We start from the raw sequence: 20,563 nt of genomic DNA on the forward strand, positions 1-20,563 counted from the left end.
AGACACTGCTTGCCAAGCTCATCAGGTATCAAACACACCTTGGTAAATCATCGGTCATGCGGTTAAAAAGATTAATGTCTCACGAGGACTTTGAGTTTCAGATTAAATTGCTAACTGTGCAAACATTTTGTCTGTATGTTAGTAAAGCAGGCGTATTGGGTAAATATTCGAAACCACTTTATCATAGTGGGTGACTCACTCTGCATGTGAATGTTTTTGATGTTTTTTGTTTTAAAATACACATATTAAATTAAATATTCTATGCAGAGTGTAAAGTGCGGTCTTGGGGAATGTGGAGAGGAACTGGAGTTGTTACAAACCAACAGTTTCCACTAACATTGAAGCAGAGCTGCGGTGATCTGATGTGTTGTTTGTGCCGAGCATTGTAACAAGCAATGATTTAATAAAGCAGCAAAAGATGAAAGCCTGACTGATTATTAGACTTTTTTGTATTTTATTTTAATTTTATTTTTTATTATTAGACTTTTAAGGCATAGACCAATATTTGGTGGTGTGTGGTTTGTTTTGTTTTTTTTTTGTTTTTTTTTCTCCTCTCCAATATTCAGATACATCTGGCAGCATTTAGTTTTTCCCAACACAGCTGGACATAAACTGGGCTGGGGTTGTCTTTGTAGGAGAGGAAATTGTTGAATGCCTCAGGTGGACAAACTCTATTTCCACACCCATAACATGGTTGAAGGGTCATCTTTACTTTTAATCTTTTAAATTGTAATTTACCGACTGTAATTGCTGCTGTGATTCATTAGCAAATGGCTAATTACCAGCTGATGATATTGGCCCTATGATAAATCAGTCTGGCTCCTATTACTGTTGTTCTGTATATGACAACTCCAAGCTAACGTTTTGTTTACATCTTTCACGCGCTGTGTAAACATTTAATTTCATCATGAAGTGTTTGTCTTGTGAGACTGGTTTGATTTTAATTATGAGAGATCTGTTTGCCAGTCATAATTGAAGGTTAGCATGACGTGCTGAATCTCTGCTATACATATACTGAGACTGTAATAAACCTTGAACATACCCATAAAGATAAACAGCCCCCCCCACAAAAAAAAGACCAACAGGACCTTTTGCAGGTTTTTTACGGATCACCAAACTTTTACAAAGAAGAGCAACTATGGAAAATTTAACTCCTTTTGTGTGTTTACGGTGTACACACTTTTGTAAACATGCAAACGCGCTATGCATCCGTCCATGCATACGGGTATATTTGTTTTTTAGATACATGTGTGGCTGCATTCACAAACGCCTCTTTCTCTTTGTGAGTTCTGTAAACTATTTACAGCACTGGCACTGTCTATCCATTGTTGATAGCAATGGAAAGTATGTCTCATTGGAAATTTGATTCAGCACCTTTCCACTAAAAACTCTCCCATGGAGCAATCTCATCTCACACCAGTGCCTAATAAGGAGGTCCAGTTTCGGAGACGATGGCACCACTTTCTTGTGGTATAGTGGTTCAGATCCATAAAGAAGAAAGTGAGTTGTTTAGGTTTGACATGTAGGATGGTGAGCATGTAAATTATTGCACCTACTTTCTACTTTATCATTTAAACCATATGTGCCCTGTTGTGTGCCTTTTTTCTTCTTTCTGCCCTTTCTTCTGTCTTTGACATTGTCTCTGTGTACTCATCTGCATGTCCTCCAAATACTAAATTAAAGCAGCCAGTCTGCTGTGGAGAAGTTTCTGTTTAGTTTACAGAATTTTCCGACCTCCAGGCGTTTTCTGACAGACTCATACTTCTGTCTTTCTGGTCCTCCTTACTTCAGCCCTTGGCCTCCGTGCATGAGGATGTAGTGCAGGGCTGTCAGGAATCATTGGCCACGCAGTTTGACACAGCCATATGATTCGCAATTACCCACCCAGCCCCCAAAAGCCACCCCATCCCAACCCATTCCCGTTTTCCTCCACTTAATTCTCAGCTCTCCTTTCACAGGCTTTTTTTTTTTTTTTGTAAGATCACTGACACTTAACTACTGTGGCATGTTTAAAAGCGTGCATAGGTACTGTACATTGTATTACTGCCAACATGCTTTTTATTTTAGGCAGTTCTCCGGCTACATACATGTACCCATTGTGAACCATGTAGGACAGCATGTATGCTTGTGTTATGGGAAATCCTCTAAGAAACAACAGTAGTGTAGTCATTGCTTGGTGGATGCTGTGCTTCCATAGTTGTCCCATTCATTCTGGAGTAAAAAGCAGTGATATGGTCACTGGATAGCCAGATTTTGTTGGCTTCAGCATACCCTGTATGTCCTGTAGCCCTTTACTCCACATTATGGCAGGCTTCTCTTGTCTGTTTCACTATCATCCCAATGGGGGGGGGGGTGTTAAACTGCATCTGTCCTTTTCTCTCTGTCATCATCTCTTGTTAGGTCTTTACTCCAAGCTTTTAGTCATCCAAAGATCCACTTGGTCTTAGCTTGGCCCTAGTACTTCCAAGTGTGTCCTGTGACAGTTAAGTTCTGTAGATGAATACTCATTTGCACATGATGATATGACAAACCCAAAATAGCTCATAGTGCCAGACAAGCTGGGGAAGATTGGTTGACACTAATAATGTGCAAATGGGCTGTTGGTTTTCAGTGTCATCATCATGTCCAGTTGAGCAAGTCGGATTAAATAAAATTGTAATTGCTGTGTTTTTTAGGCAGATTTAAGAAAACTGACAGTCTAAAATTTCATCAGTGTTCTAGCATGAATGAACACTGGCTATTCTTCAGATATAATATGTTCAGTGTTATAAAAGTATTGCATCTGATTATGTGTTTTCTGAAAGATAACAGAGCCTTGCATGTAAAATCACCATCTCTATGCAAATATTGCATCTGGAAATACAGGCCACTGACTAACACTGGCCTCACAGCCCATTGCTAGTTTCAGTCATTATGCAAATGTGCTTTTTAAAAGTTTTACAGTCAGTTGAGACGGCACAAGTCACTTGGAACGAGTGAGGAAATGTTTCTCCCACTGAAAACGCTACGTCCAGATGAATAGAGACAACTTTTTTTTTTTTTGGGACCTTGCTACATGCTTTTATTTGCCTTTTGCCTTTTTCCTTTAGAGATGCCTTCATGGCATAGTTTCAGAAAAGTTTTGCAAACATTCCTCAAATATATTACTCCACATTGGCATCATGACATCACAAAGTTCTTGCAGATGTGTTATCTAAACATCTGCGATGTGACTCTCCCATTCCACCACATCCCAGAGGTGCTGGGATCTGGTGACTGTGGAGGGATAAAGTCATTGCCATATGCAAGAAATCCTTTTGAGATGATCTGACAAATTGCATTATCCTGCTGGAAGCAGGATTCGGCAACTGGAACGGGTGTTGTCAGCAACAGTACTCGGGTAAACAATGCTCAGTTGATAAGTCCATGAAAACATCCCCCACACTGTTACCCTTTCCTGTTATTTATGCCAAATTTGGACCCAACTTCCTGTATCTCAAGGCTGATCAGGACAGGCAAAGCTTCTTCACTCTTCTGTTGTCTAAATTTGGTGATCATTGAATTTTAGCCTCAGTTTTCTGTTCTTAGCTGATGACCTGAAGTGGACTTTGGTTATAACTAGTAGTTATTTTAGTTGCTGTTGCCACCGGTTGAGGCATCCTGGCCTCCTTCTTTCCTCTGACCACCTGCTTGTTCCAGAGAACTGCCATTGGATATTTTCCCTCTGACCATTTTTTGTAAACGCTAGAAACGGTTGTGTGGGAAATCCCAGCAGATCAGCAGTTTCTAAAATACTCAGACAGCCCATCTGGCACTAAAAACAGGTTACTAAAATCACATCAATTCTGATGCTCAGTTTGTGCATGTCAAGTCATCTTAAAAGTTCAAAATTCACACATTTTATTTAATTTTTTGATTGTTTGTTTTCAAAATAGTGATTAAAGAAGCTTCAAAATAATGGAGACTATAATAATATGTAATAGTTTTACAAGGTGTACTGTTTATTCCACGTATAAATGGATTGTCATTTTAATAAAACTCAGAATTCTTAGACGTCCGTTCTGTTGGTTGGAGGAGGAAAATAAACATAACAGTATTTAACCAGAAACAGCTGATGTATAAATAAAGGACATCAATCCATCCCACCTCTCAGCACTCAAACAAGGCATTCCCTGGCTGTTGCTTTCATGAATGTTGAAAATGCTCCAGGTCAAAGGGCAGATTTTTCCATTGTAAACTCAGAATGGAATGCTGCTGATGCCCAAACTGTTGGCCTTAATGTGTGGGAACATCTGTGGCTGCGCGCAGCTGTGCGTGTGTGTGTGCGCGCATGTATGCAAAAGTAGAGGTCTGTTGGCGAGGAGGGTCGTTTTTGTGTATTTGCACATTTCTAACGCACGTACGGCTGTCTTTACGATAGGGGATCTGTAGGTTTGTGAGTGCTCGACAGTACGTTTATGTGCGCGCATTCCCGTGTTCTGCAAGCCACACTGTGCAGAGATCAAAGGTGACGCAGCGCCAGAAATCTGCTGGCTCACTCTTCCAGCTGCCAGCCTTGCTTTTAAGTGGATCTTAAAGTAAAACATGGAAAACACACACATACAGACACTTGTTGTATTCTGCAATCACTGGCGAGTTACATTTATACATTTGTGGTGTACGTGTGTGTGATTTGTACTGTTTATGTCTTTGTGATTATTTGTAACTCAGACTGGATGTTTTATTGTGCGTGTGTATAGACATGTGTGTTTGATGCATGTCTGCCTGTTGGCCTCATTATTCCTAACATTATATCTAGCCCTGAGCTCAAAGTGATGCTTTTTGTGGCAGGAGTAAAAATAAAATGCAAGGAGCAGTAACCCTTTGTGAGAACTCGTATGCTGACTTTCTTATTATTATATCTGTGAAATGTAATGATTAACCCAAGTAATCAAAGAGTTTTGCAGTTTATTTTTTTTAATTTTCTGCTTTGCTGATGTAATCGACTGCATTAAAACATATCCCAATAGCTCTCATATTAACCTCCTGTATGGGCGTGGCAAAGTAAATGTAATGTTCAATGGTAGGATTATCTTTTAAAGAAGGAACCTGAAAAGGCAGAAGTACCAAACAGACACTTGGGTACACTTCTGAAAATGTAGAGCAACCCAATGAGACATTTGTCCTGCAAATTCTGTGTGTATACACAATGAATTAAGTGAGTGGATTTGCAGTATTCAGTGCTGCAAAATACAAATTGTTTGGCACCCGCTGAACAAATACAACCTGGAGGGGAGCCAGCCAGGTTGCGGTCGAGTCTGGAACATCTCGTGTGTCAGCACCGCATTTATCCCGAGCCACTAAATGGAAACATGTCTCGGCCTGCTAGTGCCACACATGGATGAACGGGCACAAATGTACACACACAGCCTGTTTAATACACTGGCATGATTAGTTGGAGTACAAACAATAATTGGGACTCGGAACAGAGCAGCTCATCTTATTTCACAGCTGTATTAATATCAAGGGAAATGCTTAGAAAATAAAATGACCCACCATAATAAAGACCTGAGATGAACTTGGTTTGTGGAAAAATGCAAATGCTTTACAAGTCTTGATCCAGCCCTCGTTTATTAATATTATGCTTCCAGCTAGACTCATGTGATCATTACTTCTCAAAGTCATTCAAAGTTTTTCTTTGGACACTGGTGTTTTCTGTCCAATCATTATGGCTGCCCATTTTCACTTAACACTGCTGACCTATGAATCATTAAAGCATAAAAAATTAACTCGTAATTAATCCCCAATTCTAGAGATGAACCAGTGTTGTCTGCATACACACAACTTGGGGAAAGAACCACATTTAAATTGTATCTTTAGGCACATTATTACTAGCAGCCTGTCACACATTTGTTTCATTTCTTTAGTTGAATCTATGGGAGAAAAAACATCCAGTTTGACAGGGATCAAGTTGTTGCTCTTTTGCACAAACAAGGTGATTTCCAAACTGAAAACCTGACAAATCTTTGTATTGTTTGAATTGTATAATACAATTTGAGGAAACTGGACAAGTCAAAAACGACAGAAGCGGCAGGCCTAAAAAAACAAACCCCAAACAATCTACAGCAGGTGGACAGCTTCTTAAAGTAATTTCTTTCAGAACTACGAAAAAATCCAACAAAGACCTGATATTTGTTGAAGCATTGTTGTTATAAATACTTAAAATAATCCCATATCAGCCATGGTGCTGCAGTATGATTAAAAGCACATAAAGTAGAGCAATAAAGATTAAACTGGAGGTTTGAGATAAAGTGTTTTAAGTACTTTTATTTTGAAGTTCAAGAGAAAGCGAGCAAGAACATGTTCGTTCTTGAGTAAGCCCAAGAATGAAGCTAAACTATCGCTAAACCGGAAGAGACCTCCAAGTAAATACTGATCCCTTTTCATCCCAGCATCCCTACTGTTTCATCAAAGACTTATGTTTTAGTGACGGATTTAGGAGGCATTTACTTTTTGGTGAGATTTGGTCCTTCCTTGGGGTTTTGGAAGAAAGCTCCGAGCGTTGCATATAATTTAGTTGTTTTTACTACCTCTCAGTATTAATTTTAACTGAATAATTTGTCTTTTAATGGGAGCATGGTGAGACCACCCAGGCACTGGAGGATGATACACCTTTAAGGGTCCATCTTTCACTCCTTGTCCCCGAAGCAGTGTAAGATTAGAAGCCACATTTCTCCCAGCTAAAAGGGCGGGATCATATTACTCCCACAACTAATGGGAATCCCTGATACTGTTTGCTTTCTGCTCTGTTTCTCAGTCTATACGTGATGGTCTGTGTCAAATATGTGTGAGAATACTTTCATTCATCAGATTATGATAACAGCTTAACGTGTAGTGCATGAAGCTTAACTAAGTATTTTTACATCATCAGGCCTTTTCTAGCACAAGGTTTTCAGGGAATGTTTTTCTTTCTTTTCTTTCTTCTTCTTGCACACATATTTCAAGGTGTATGTACATGTGTATGTATACACATGTCCGTTTGTTTATATCCGTGCGTCGCACATAGACAGCTGTGTGTTGCTGCCTGTAGGCATTTTATCTGGCTGAAGCTGAACAGAGCTGTTGGACTCATGTAGGTCATGAAGACTGCATTTCCCTCTCTCCTAGCCTTCCCCAGTTCGCTCGCTCTCTCCCTCTCTGTCTCTGACTGGGGAAAGTAGGACAGATCAGATTTCAGAAACTGCTGCTGTGGAAAGGCAAAAAAAGGAGAGAAGCGACAGGAGTATGAGGGAGGAAGAAATTAAAAGCTGCTAAGAGGGATAATTTAAGTATTGTTAAAGGGTTTTTTTCAGTTATTTATTACATGAATTTGTTGCTAAGTTATGCTTTTAGTGTAAAAAATGAAACCATTTATCTCCCTAGATTGCAACAGACTGTTTGGATGTTTACAGACGGTGGTTAGCACTGTTGCCTCACAGCAAGGAGATCTTGAGTTCAATTCCACCATCAGGCCGGGGTCTTTCTGTGTGGAGTTTGCATGTTCTCCCATGTTTGTGTGGGTTCTCCCCGGGTACTCCGGCTTCCTCCCTCTGTCCAAAGACATGCACTTAGTGGGGTTAGGTTAACTGGAAACACTAAATTGCCCATAGGTGTGAATGCGGGAGTGAATGTGAGTGAATGGTTGTCTTTGTCTCTGTGTTGGCCCTGTGACAGACTGGCAGCCTGTCCAGGGTGTGCCCTACCTGTCGCCCTATGACAGCTAGGATAGGCTCCAGCGCTCCCTGTGACCCTGAAAAAGATAAGCGGAAGCGAATGGATGATTGAATGCCACTAGAACTGCTTTCCAAATCGAGGAGACGGCTCTTAAGTAAAAAATAAATGGCATGGAAAAGCCAGTTATGTTCTTTTGTTTGTTTGTTTTTTTTTTACCTATAAGCATCCCTTGGAAGCTTTAACTTGGAAAAATGTAGACGATAGGGAAAATGACAAAAAGAAGGGAAACGCTGAAATCAACCAGCCTTCAGACCAACTTTTTTTCCCCATTGCTTAAAGACTCTGATCCAAGAAACTTAAGAGACGAGTGCTCGACTCAAAAAGCTGGCAATGGGATTTGTGTCAGCAATGAGAGAGAGAGAGAGAGAATGTGACAGACAGACACTGTGATCTTGATGTCTCCAGAGAAAACTCCCATTATTGAGGACAGTTTGTACAGAACGGAGGCACATGCTGTGATTCCTCTGAATGGGAAATCGTTGTTTGTACTTGCCTGTTATGCTATTAGTCTCTTTGTTTTTTCTTCAATCAATCATGCTACAGAGACCTGTAGCTTCCTCTCCCTTCTGTAGCGTAAAAATGTAGTTAGATTTTATAAAATTGTATGAAATGCAAATGAGAGGAATACACTCACGTCAGCTGGTCGTTTCAACTTTCTTCAGGGTCACAGTTCAACACTGTCACTGCTTGCCATACAACAAGTGGACCATTCTTGGTTTAGTGCCAAAATCATACTAATGATGTCATCCTTTGTTCATCCAATTCCACCACCCCCTCATCTTGCCCTCCTGCTGTAATTGGACAGTGTGTCCAAATCAGCAGTGGTCTGAAAGCACATTTGCTCCCCAGGGTTTGATGGCAATCAGCCCTGGTGCACAATTAAGCATTTACTGCCACTTCTAATCCTGTTGGTAAAATATTTGACTCCATGCGGGGTGTTTCTCAGCAGGTAGTCACAGTAAATAGGGGGACTCCGTTCTTGCATCGTGGTAACCCAGTCTAGATGGCCTTCACTAAAGCGTGTTGCCATAAACTGTGCATGTTCAACCAATTTTTAATAGTGTGCCACTAAAATTCAAATGAACATTAGTAAATTGCATGGATTTTTACATTTTTGGGTAAGCATAGTTTCCTCTAGTTTTCTTATCAACTTTTTTGGCATTAAAAATACACAAAATAACTGACTACGCTGTAGCTGTATTTCGGCAGTGGCTTTCTTTTGTAGCACGTACTGAATGAACAGTTCTGTCTTAAGTTTACGAGAGACAGAAGTAATGTAACGGCTAGCTTTGAACAAGACCCACGCTTTAAAAAAAAAAAAAAAGATTACACATACCAAATAAACACACTTTTAATACACGTTAAATTCAGTCACGTTAATTACTTCTGTTACCGTGACCACATTTTATTGCCACTCCTGTAAACTCGTATTATTGCGTTTCTGTGGTTTAAAAATAATGCATTTAAAAACCGGGGCTGTGAGTTTTCCATTTAAAAGAAACAATTTGCTTTTAGAAAAGCAAGACTATAACAATGGGGTTTGTGACAAATAGTCAAATTACAGTAATTGTAATTTTACTTGACACATTTATCAAGTTCATTTAACTTGGCTGCTTTTATAACCCACTAAACTTGAATATGACTTTGACCTAACTAATAAAGTGCAGATGGGGTCTGAGGTGCTTTTAAAATGGCAACTAACACTTTAGTTGAAGTCAAAATATAACGTACCTTCCCTCTACCTTCATATTCCTAATATTAATTTCCTGTGGCTGTTAAATACTGTTTCTTATCCAAATGTCTGACCTAAATTTTTGCTACATGGCCTGCTTTGGTAATTAAATTTGACTCAGTTCGGTTCTGGAATCCTCCAAGCTTTAACTTTGGGTCTAAATGGGTGTTAAGACTCCATTGTTTACAGACAGAGCAGGCTCTGTGGGCTAACTAACTGCCCAATATAGAGTGTATAGTCTTCTTCCTGGCTGCACAGTGGCAGAGATGGCAGCTTGCCACCATACTTAAATGTGTACAGTTACTGTGCACTGTTTCCTTCTTTGCTTCTCTCTATACATCAGTCCTCTTCATCATCTTTTTTCCTCTGTCTCTTGTCCAGTAAACCTTTTTTTTATTCTTGCCTTCTGGACTTTGCCCTATCCTGGCTCTGCTAAGCCCAGATAGGCCCTTTTATATCTTGGGTCTTAATTTGATGCTGTAATTGGATGGTGAGGGACCACTCACTATCCTTTCTTAGTGAGTCAGCAGAGTATTCTTGGCTAATGCCTCCCACTTATGCTGACTACAGGCATTGACCAGGGATGGCCAATTGTCCCAGGCTCATTCAGGTTTTTGTGCCTCCATCTCATCATCCAGACGTCAGTTTCCAGGAGCGCCCTGGACCACACACAGCCCTGCATTACAGTCAGAGGGGCTTTATAAGGCGTACTTGTTAATGGGAATATGGAACTAGGGTGGGTCGTGTGAGCCAAATCAGCCTATCAATGGCTACAGTTCTTCTCTGGCAACATGAAGGGCTTTTGTAAAACAGAGATGGCAGTTATACAGACGGGTGGCAATTAAAAGAAAAACCTGAACCCTTGACCCTTTGCTGGTAGTTTTTGTCCACTTGTGTGCTTAGAGGGAAAGGCCACTGAAAATCACTTTGAAGTTGACTTGACCTTTAAGAAAGCCTTTTATCAGTCTTCAGAGCTCAACCTGTAGAAACACATGTGGGATATTAGACCTACATCAAAGAAAATAACAGTCGGCACCATCATCAACATGACACAGCAAGGCATATTGAAGCTATTCTGGTGACCTAAAGCCTTACTAAGGCAATACATTCAAATGTTTGCATCAGCATTGTTGCGTCTTCACCAGGGTGTGGGGGGATATCCACACTAACTTGCACCAGGTGTTAGGGCTGCACGATTTTGCATAAAATGAGAATCACGATTTTTTTGGCTTAGAATTGAGATCACGATTCTCTCACAATTTTCTTTTCCAGTATAAATATTTATTGCACTTATTAACTGCACATCAACTTCGTAACAGTTGAGACTGAACATAAAAACAATAAATAAACATAAAACAACAAATGTCTCACGTTTTGTTGTTGCCGCAAAATGTTGTACTGCTTGAAATTCCGTCTCCACCGTTGCTCGGTGCTGCGTGTATAGAGCAGGTAGTGCAACAATAGAAAAATAGTTGCGGGACGGCACTGTGTAGCGTTTGTCTAGGGTGTTGATCATTTTCCTAAATCCCTCGTTTTGCACAGTGTTGATGGGAGCCATATCTTTGGTCAGGTGATAAGTGATAGCCTCCGTAATTTCTTTGTGCCTGTGGGAGTTCGACGTGTATAGGGAAGCGCTGTATAAGGTTCCCGTTATTGATGTTTGGGTGGTTGACCGGGACGGATTTTCTCCTGTCACTTTCTCGTCATCCCTGACGTGCTCTCCGTTGTTTTTTCCCTGCTAATTTTAGCATCACACGGCACAGCTTCTGTACCACGTGGTATAAGGCTCCGCCCTTGTCATTTGTTGAGCAGGAAGAGTGAGCGCTTGTTTTCTTGCAGATTACGTCCCGGATCAAAATGCCGGGACGTCGTCGTCTTTTTTTTTTTTTTTTTTTTTTTTAAATCGTTGTCATTTGGAAATGAGATCGCACATAAGTATGAATCGAGATCGCGATTTTTCTAACGATTAATCGTGCAGCCCTACCAGGTGTACAAATTCCCACTGACAAAGTGGTTTTGCATGGTTTCAAATCCATTGGATGTTGAATTTAAGTGCAGGAGTTTTTAATAGTCAGTGTTCGCTTGCAACACCTGCAACATCCACAAATGATAATACATGGACCCCTTCCAAAATTACAAAGATAAAACTATTTAAAATATGCATAGTTAAAAATGCCATAGTTAGGTAGCTCATGTAATCCAGAAGGTTGAGATCATATTAGTAATGACAAAGAATAATTGAGACATTTTATTTCTAATTCATCACTTATCTTTGATTACAGTGAATTAAATATGGATGTTGTTAGCGTCGTCCCCACTTTCCCTCCTACTGTTTTATGAACACTGACTCTTCTCCTATGGCACAGCTGTCATCCAGCCTGCCAGCTTTTTTACCTTCTAACAAAACTTCCTGTATGTGTTGGATCTTAATGTGTGCAGGCTTGTGTGCCAAATGGCTAATAGTCTTTAGTAACTCCTGTCTGATGTAATAGCTTGTAATGTGTACGTAATACCAGTGGAACTATTTATAGAGCTGCAGCCAATTCTCAGAGATTGATGTGAGTGTGCGTGTTGGCTGCAGGGCATGCACACACATGCTTGTGTACATATTTCAGCTTTGCTTTGACCCAACTGTATTTCTCCAATTTGTGTCTAGCTGTATCTTTGGAGAATTCTGCATGTATGTTTGTGCAGATACTGTAATATACAAAAAAAAAATGGGTCAGTGTATATGAAGATGCATATATGAACACATCTGGTTCCGGTCTGTCTCGATTGTGTATATGTGTGTTGCTAGAAGCTTTCAGTCTCTCTTTGGGGGATTGCATCACGGGGCAGCTATCAGACCTGAGTCATCACAGAGGTTGAGAGGCCCTCTGAAAGCTTTCCTTCCTCTTTTCTACTATATGCACAAATTTCTTTTGGTCATACAGTTGTATGTTGTTTTTATGAACACTAAGGTATGACAGAAAAGGAAAATTTACTTTCAAACCAAGCCACACACTCTCGTAGCTCATTGGTGTATTCCTGACTGTTTTAACAGTGAAACATGTCCATGTGTTGGTTCTTTAGTAACATAAAAACGGATGCTTTTCCAACAATAAGTCATGCTGTTCTTGCAGATGCTGGTTATTATTTTCAGTAGTTAATCCCAGTTTTAGCTTCATCATGTGTCTAGAAAGCAACACAGGCTCAAATATAGACATGCATTCACTTGAATTTTTTAGGTGGTGCTGACGGTTTTACGATGTCTTAACTTGACAAGGTCAAAGTCTATTAATGCCGTTAGTGATCATGATTGATTGATTACAACTGGAAGTTTCTCTATGCCAGGTAAGGGTTTGTTGGACGGCACTCAATGGACTGACCAATACTCGGAACAATGGGAACGCCCAAAAACCTTAAAGTTTGAGTGAAACTTAGAGCTGCCCACATCATAAAGACAAATGCTTTTTGGTGAAGTTTTCTGGTCAGACTAGACAAAGACTGAGCCATATGGCGACAATGACAAAAGGTATGTTTGGAGGAGTAAATGTGAGGCTTTCAAACCTAAAAACACTGTACTGACTGTTAAGCGTGGTGGAAGCATCATGTTCTGGGCCTGTTTTGACACTAATGGAATTGCAAAAAGTAGATGGAATCATAATTATTCAACTTTACTTTACATCAGCAGGTAGATGGTCGAAACCTTGACACCACTGGTTTTTCCAACAAGACAACAATCTCAACACTCAACATTAGGCTTCTTGAGTAGTTTTCTCAAAAGCTGATTTCAACCCTGTTGCAAAATTTGTGGACTGTACTTAAAAGCCAGGAAACCAACCAATTTAAATTAACTCAATTCTGCCAAGAAGAGTGTCCAAATATCAAGCCAGAATTATGCTATGAGTTTGTTGATGGTTACTAAACTTACTAAGCGATTTTAACATAATATTAGTGGAGGTCTATGGTATGTACAACTTTGACCCTGTGTGGATTAGAGAAAATGCCATCAGTCTAGTAACTGGTGATTTCTGGTTGATTTGCGTGTGTGTGTGTGTGTGTGTGTGTGTACCAGAGTACCACCAGCTATGCATGGTTTCAAAAAATATTTGTTTACTTGGCAGTTTTGTTCAGTTTTAGAGTGATCTTAATAAAACAGGTGCACAGTCATAGAATGTAAATTGGCAAAGATGGTGATACAATGCTTTTAAATGGTTAGTGCAAAGGAGTTCTAATTTACCAAAAGAAGAGCACTTTTGTTGACCCTCACAGCCCTAATGTGCAAGGTTTAAAAAAAAAAAAAAAAAAAAAAAAAAACCAACAACAAAACAAACTCGCTACTAAACAGTTTGATTAAATCACATGTATGATGCGTGCAGCCTTCCTGGGACTTTCCTTGCTTGCCAACAAACTGTGACGTATGCATGGGAGTGTGTCCTGGTCTCAGTGAGGGTGAATGCAGTGACAGTGAGGGGGTGTGTGGGAACAGCTGTGCAGGCTAGAGACGGTTAACAATAGAGAGCTTTCATACTACACATTCTGCTGCAGCGTGTCACCAGACAGTCTTTCTTTTTCACTTCCCTCTGCTTCCCACTCGTTTTCCTTCACATCTCACATCCGTCTGTCTCTTTCTCCCTATCCCACACACACTCCCACATACTTGCCACTGCCCATGTTCAATCATACACTTCTCCCTTGCTCGCTCACTCTCCCCCTGTCTCCCCTCTCTCCCAGCCTTACTCTTTCCCGCTCTCTCCCCAAAGTTTCCCGCTACCACTTTAACCACTATTTCCTCCTTTCTTCCGAGGAACTGTGCTCATTTTGTCATCACACCTCACCCACACATGTATAAGCACACGCATCCTGCTTTTCCCAGAAGAAGTAAGGGGGGGGGGGGAAGGGGAAGTTACTTCAAGGATAAGGTAAAGCTCCTCTTGCCTTTCCCAGACGGGGTGTGTCAAAGCTTTTGTCTGTCTGATGCTATATTAAATATCAGAGTTGAAAGGAGCGGTGTGATGTGTGTGTGTGTGCATGTGTGCAGAAGTCTCTAGCTTTTTTGTTCTTTAGAGAGAAAGAATGTTTGCACAAAGCGAGCCACTACGGGAGAAGTAGGAGGTTGGAGTGCTGAAGTGCCAGCCCAGGTCTGTTTCATTTCATTTGCACTGTAATGAGTCTTGTTACTGCTGTAAGCTGGGAGTTAAAAGTTAAGCCACATAAAGGGAGGAATGCAGGTAAGAAGGGAGGGAAGGTGAACACAAAAGAAGGAAAAATGGACAAGCCTCCGAACGTTCACCTAAAAACTTGCGAACATTTTGGAACAAGAGGAGCAATAAAGAGAAACTTTTTTTTGGGGGGGGGGGGGGGGTTGTTGTCTTTGTCCTCTTCACTGTGCCGCACTCTTTCCAAACGTGCCCCCTCTTGCATCGAGCTCTGAAAAGAAACTTAAGCACAGATCGTCAAGAGGTCTGAAAAAGTTGGCTGTGTTTGTGCATGACTGTGCGTATGTGTGTCTACTTGAGTGCCTCGGAGGGAGCGCGTGTGTGTTGTGTGCGCGCCTAGGTCTGTGTGGGAATGATTACATCAGCCTGCTGCAGCTTTATGATTGGTTAGTGAGCGTGTGGTTTGATTCAGTGTGCCTCAGAGCCCATGGCTGAGGCTGTAACCCTTTGTGAGGGAGAGAGAGAGACAGAGCATAGTTGTCAGACTCAACCGGCACTGGAAGCACTCTACTGTACCATCTGATTGCCGACTGCTTCAGTGTCTTCGTCCTGTGCGCTGTATACATACCGGCATTAGGTCACACAGACAGTTTGTTCTTTTCCTTTCCTTTCCTTTTTTCTTTTTTGGAGACTGCAGTCTACAGATAGACTTGAGGACTAGCCTCATGACAGGTAGCACAACTGTCAGCTGTTGGCATTCAAATTGGTACCTTTCTTTCTGGAGGACACAGGGCGACAGAACAGCGAGGTTTTCTGTCTTATTGACTATATTGGAGTGAGTGCGCTTATGTGAGTGTTTGTGGGAGCCGATTCATTCCGAAAATGCCTTCGTGTTCCCCGGACTGCTGCCTATTGCGGGCCGTGGAGGTAAGACCCCTCTTCCTGTGTCTCATTTCTCTTTTCGCCTCCCTCTCCTCTTTTTACAATTTAAGACATTTTCTCTTTGAAGTACTTTCACGTTAAACCTGAGGCAGGAAATGTAATGTGTAAATACTGTTAAGGCCGAAGACATTTTTCTTTTTTTTCTTTTTTTCCCTTTTCCAAGATGTGAGCAGAGCAAAAGGATCCAAATACGTCAGCACCCTTGAAAAGGGGTATATGCTCCATTGCGTTTCATCTTAAACATCTTTGATGGGCAGAGTGCCTTAGGCCTGGCTTGTGCAAACTGTGATGCTATAAGCTGGGTATTTGCTCAGGAAGAGAACAGAATTTCTTTGTCATGATATTATGTGGGAGGCATGCATACATGTGAAAGCTTAGCCTACACAGGAATCCAGCCTACTAAGGGCTGCATTTGTCTGTAGGTTAAGTAGGTTGCTCTAGTTTCTCTGGGGGGCATTAGAAATGTATCAAGTAAATGTTAACACATGTTGTCCTGTTTATTAAAAAAATGGCTCTGGGAACTTGGACTGTCAAAATCCCCTGGATTATGTGGTGGAATAAAAGGCTTATCCACAGTATAGATGTAGTGCTACTAATGCTAATATTAGACGCCTGGATAGTGATGGTAGGCTCTCACACAGATGGGATATTAGAGGAAGGTTTTAGCTGTTCAGCACCTCATGCATTATTGCTGTACAGCAATATATAGAAAGATCAGTGGAGTAGATGTGTTTACATTTTATGCAGAGGTGTAACAGCGCTCCAAATTTGTTTGTCCTTTTTGTTTCGTACAAAATAAAAATAAATTCCACCTCAACCATCTCCAAATATTACAACCTTCCCCAAACGAGCATGCTTTTAATAGAAATATGGGTTTTATTGATATTATTTATTTTTGAGCTGGCTAGAGTACTATTACCAACGTTCATGATGCTACTGTGTGAAATGCGTTATTAAAGAAAGTAAACAATTTAACAACAGTCAGTTCGAGTTAAGACAGTTTTGTTTGAGGTTAAGCTGGAAAGCACAGTGTTCGTATTCCTCATCTTTTATATACTGTAACTTAAAACTGTGCTTACTTCTCTTTGAGCTGTGTTCAGTACGTACCCATTTGGACCGGCTTTGTGTTCACAAGAGCGGACACTTGTTATGCACTGGAGTGTATTTGCTTTTGTATTACATCGACAAGTTGCTATAAGAAAATCTCATCTGTTATTTCTAACGCCACAATTACCGTATAGTTTTGAATGTCTGTTCTTTTCTATTGTGTGCCGTAATTACAAGGCTGCGTATGCTATAGTGCATAAGGTGCTATATGAGAAACCGTATTGCAGTGTTTGAGGAAAATTGCTGGCTTCACCCACCTATTAGACTCTAGTGTTCAAAAAAAGGATTTGTGTAAAAGTCACGATGGGTTTACTGTAAAAGTTTCTTCTCACTTTTTTTTAGTATTTCGTTTGTCAGACTACCTTCATGTGATTTCTGTTCACTCAAACTGAAACCTTGGATTTCTTGTCACAGATTGTGAAGATCTTCAGTGAAGACGGCATGGGTAAAGTTGTGGAGATCCCAGCCAACATGACAGCCAGGGACCTGTGCCAGCTCCTGGTTTATAAAAGCCATTGTGTGGATGACAACAGTTGGGCACTTGTTGAACACCACCCACTGCTAGGGCTAGGTAAGGAACAGAGCTGTAGAAGCCTGAAAACATTCTCAGTCTCATACACAGACACACATACCCGTGAGCACACATGAACAGGCACATTTTCCCACACAGAAACCCATGGGCTCATGGGTGGGCTCAGACTTGCAATTCAATCACTGAGTTACAGGTGCATTGATATTTATGCATGCATGCATGCATGCATGCCCGTATACTTGGCTGGACAGTTGAGGCGCTGATTCTTACCCAGGCGTGTATTCAAGCATGAGTGCATGCTAGAAAGCATATGCATGCATGAAGTCAAAAATTCCATTGATCTTATCCAGTATCACGCAGTGGCTGTGTGGAAAGTTGCAGTAGCCGATAGGAGGGTTATTTTAGTACTGACAGGTTAATTATTTTCACATTCAATAGAGAAGAGACAAAAGATTATTTGGGGAAGAAATATCTAAAAGAAAGCTCAAAACCGAGCAGTTAAATGAGAGCAAAAGACAGTCTAATCTCCATGTGTGCACGATTACATTAAAATCAATATCTTGAGGTTCTTTTAGTATGCTTTTGATTGTTGTTTAATTTTTGAGAAAGTAGTTCCAGTGCAGAGTAATTATATTGGACGTCCTGATATTTTTAACTCTGGCAGACTGATTTAAGATCAAATAAAAACAATACAAAACAATCATAATGGGAATGGACAAAGAATCCAGGACACTTCCACCTGTCATTATGAGCCCTGATCTATTTGTTGGGAAATATTTTGACCTAAAATGTGATTACAGTTGATACGGTTTGAGAGGTTGGTGGTTATGTGTTAGCAGATGGAGTTGTTTAAAGCTTTTGTTACTAGACCTGCTATTGTAACTGATGGAGAGGTGAAGCCAATGAGTGCACCAGATGCTGACCTGATGGGGATGATTTTGCTGCTCATTAGTAGGGACATGTGTAGTGTGTTATACTATATGTTCTTCTTGTATTTAGAGGTAAACACTGCTGAAGTTATTCAAAAAGGTGGAAAGAAGGTAACGCAGTGCGGCCAACTTGGCTTAACATTTACCCCGATTTGCTAAAAAGTATAAGAATGTGACATTTAGTTTCGAATACTACCAAACTACTAATGTAGCATTATAAAGACAGCTCTATTTTAACTTGGTGCTGCATTAAGAAGGCCGCAGAGGTTTACATTTATGTCCGGGTGATTTTTGTGCTAGACTCAGCAGTATAAGAGGGGCTTTGGAAGGTTGTGGCCAGCTGACTGTTTAAGAAAAAAGGAAAGAAACCCCCGAGGAGGGGGCAATTATAAAGCACTTATGAGAGACAAGTTGAGCCTGTGCTCTCTGCTCATGTCTGCACAGTTGAACAGATGTGGGAGAGAAGGGGGTGTAATTTTATATAGAGCTGCATGTCTGGAAGTGAAGTGCACAGTAGACAGAAACACGGTTTAACACACAAAAAAAAGACATTTAATTTATGAACCAGTAACTTGTGTCAGTATATTTGTGTAGTTTTATTTATTTTATTTTTTTGTGCTAGCTGTTAATGTTGTCAGGTGAGGAAACTTGGAATAATACGATCTGTTCTCTGCAAGTAAAAGTCCCAAAGCTCTAACCTTACATTTCACCATCTATCATGATCTGCTTACATTTCTCATCACTCCTGCCAGCACCTTGCTGCCAAATACAGTTAAGTTGGCTTATTGTGAGTGACATCATTTTTGGCTGGGAGCCCTTTATTCTGTTCTGGCACACCTGTACTGCAACGCTGTTCTTTTCAGGTCTGGAATTGCTACTTATCATCTCCAGTGTTTAGACGTTTCAGTAAGTGAGACGTCAGCGTGCCGTTTGTTAATGTTATACTTGCTTCACTCCATTTGTATGTGTGTTCTTAAAAAAAAAAAAATCAAAGTAAGCTCAGTGTATGCATCACAACACATTTGCTGACACATTTCCATATATGTGGCTCTCGTCAGTATTTTTGAGTAGCTAACAGATGTGCTTAATTGCTTGTCACAGGCCATAATTACATTTGTTTACTTTATTCTCCCTCAAGTATTGATTTTGGGTTTTTTTTTTTTTTTTTTTTTAATAGCCTTGTGGCCATAAAAGACAAAATTGCATTTGTGATAAATGCAGTTAAGTATTTGATGGAACGTTTTAATATCCAAAACTCGGTTCGGTAGCTGTTTGCTGATATTTAATTGCGTGAGAGGTGCCGGCCACTGTAATATGTGCATTAAATATTTCTTTCATATAGTGAAATTGAATTGTAGCAGTATGTGAGACTCCTGCCTCCATTTGCGTGCGCACCCCCGCTTTATGTCGGGTCAGCACACACGGCATGTGATCCCGAATGTGTGCACATGCAGTTGGACGGTAGACGAGAATAGATGTTTCCGGGAGTCTAGAACAATACGGTGCCTATTCCTGCTGCCCACTCTTGCTATGCTGCTGAATGGCCCTTTGAGATAAGTAACACTGACCTCTGCTAGTGGGTTTGCAAAGGTTAACAACTATCAGGCGGGGAGGTGGGGCTGCCAGGGTGAGTCACGGTCACGAACATGAGTGACTCATCAGACAGGCAACAGGATTAAACGGAAAGAGAAAGATGAGTCGTGACAGAGTGGAGATTGTGGCCGCGGGGGTAAAGAGGAGGGGGCTCATGGAATGAGATAATAATGTGAGATGAGTTTACTGAAAAATTGCTCTCGAGTATTCCTTTTTTTTACATGAAAGAGTTGTGTCTGATCTGGTGTCTAATGGTCCTCAAAAAGTTTGGTAAGTTCCACTATTTAATTAGATGCACTTGAAAAGGCAGGATGTCTTTAATTTAAGACATGACAGGACTCGGAGGCTGTAACCGTGTGACTCATGTTCCGGTCCAATGTGTCACAATCAGAAACTCTAAATCAGCAGGACCTCTGACTCCACATTCCTTCAAGGACACTTTTAGTTGATTCGCAGATTTAACCATTTATTTAGTAGCACTGAGAGGCACTGGGCACGAACCAATAAAGCACATCTGTAGTTTAGTGATTTATATGGATATATACTACATAGGGAATATATAAACATACATATGCCAGGAATCACTACAGTTTGATGCTGTGAGAAATCCTATTGTGATTCCATTCTAATCTGAGATTCTATTCGGTGCTTAATTGAACTGTCAGATGTACAAATACTTACTTTTGTGGGATTAGCATAAAGTATTTGTATATCCCATATAGATGTTGGCACTCAGTGCCCTAAGCAATATTTATGCAAAGTTTAATCAAGATTGGTCCACTCGTCAGCGACAGAGATGGGGAACATACGGACATATGTACATTGCAATTATTATAATGACATCCTGTCCTTTTTT

The 20,563-nt window shown here is 40.6% G+C and overlaps 1 protein-coding gene across 4 annotated transcripts in view; it reads left to right on the plus strand.

Moving 5' to 3' along the window:
* The window catches only part of grb10b (growth factor receptor-bound protein 10b), a 64,440-nt gene that overhangs the window by 36,641 nt on the left and 7,236 nt on the right, over window positions 1-20,563 (plus strand). For 3 of the 4 annotated variants that reach the window (XM_026185943.1, XM_026185945.1, XM_026185944.1), the window contains exon 6: window positions 17,068-17,224. In XM_026185943.1, the coding sequence (XP_026041728.1) occupies window positions 17,068-17,224 (157 nt within the window). Of the gene's footprint in view, window positions 1-15,123; window positions 15,532-17,067; window positions 17,225-20,563 lie in introns of those variants that run through there. The other variant, XM_026185946.1, reaches the window with a different exon arrangement.

This window comes from Astatotilapia calliptera, chromosome 11, assembly GCF_900246225.1.
Source record: "Astatotilapia calliptera chromosome 11, fAstCal1.2, whole genome shotgun sequence".
Taxonomy (NCBI): Eukaryota; Metazoa; Chordata; class Actinopteri; order Cichliformes; family Cichlidae; genus Astatotilapia; species Astatotilapia calliptera.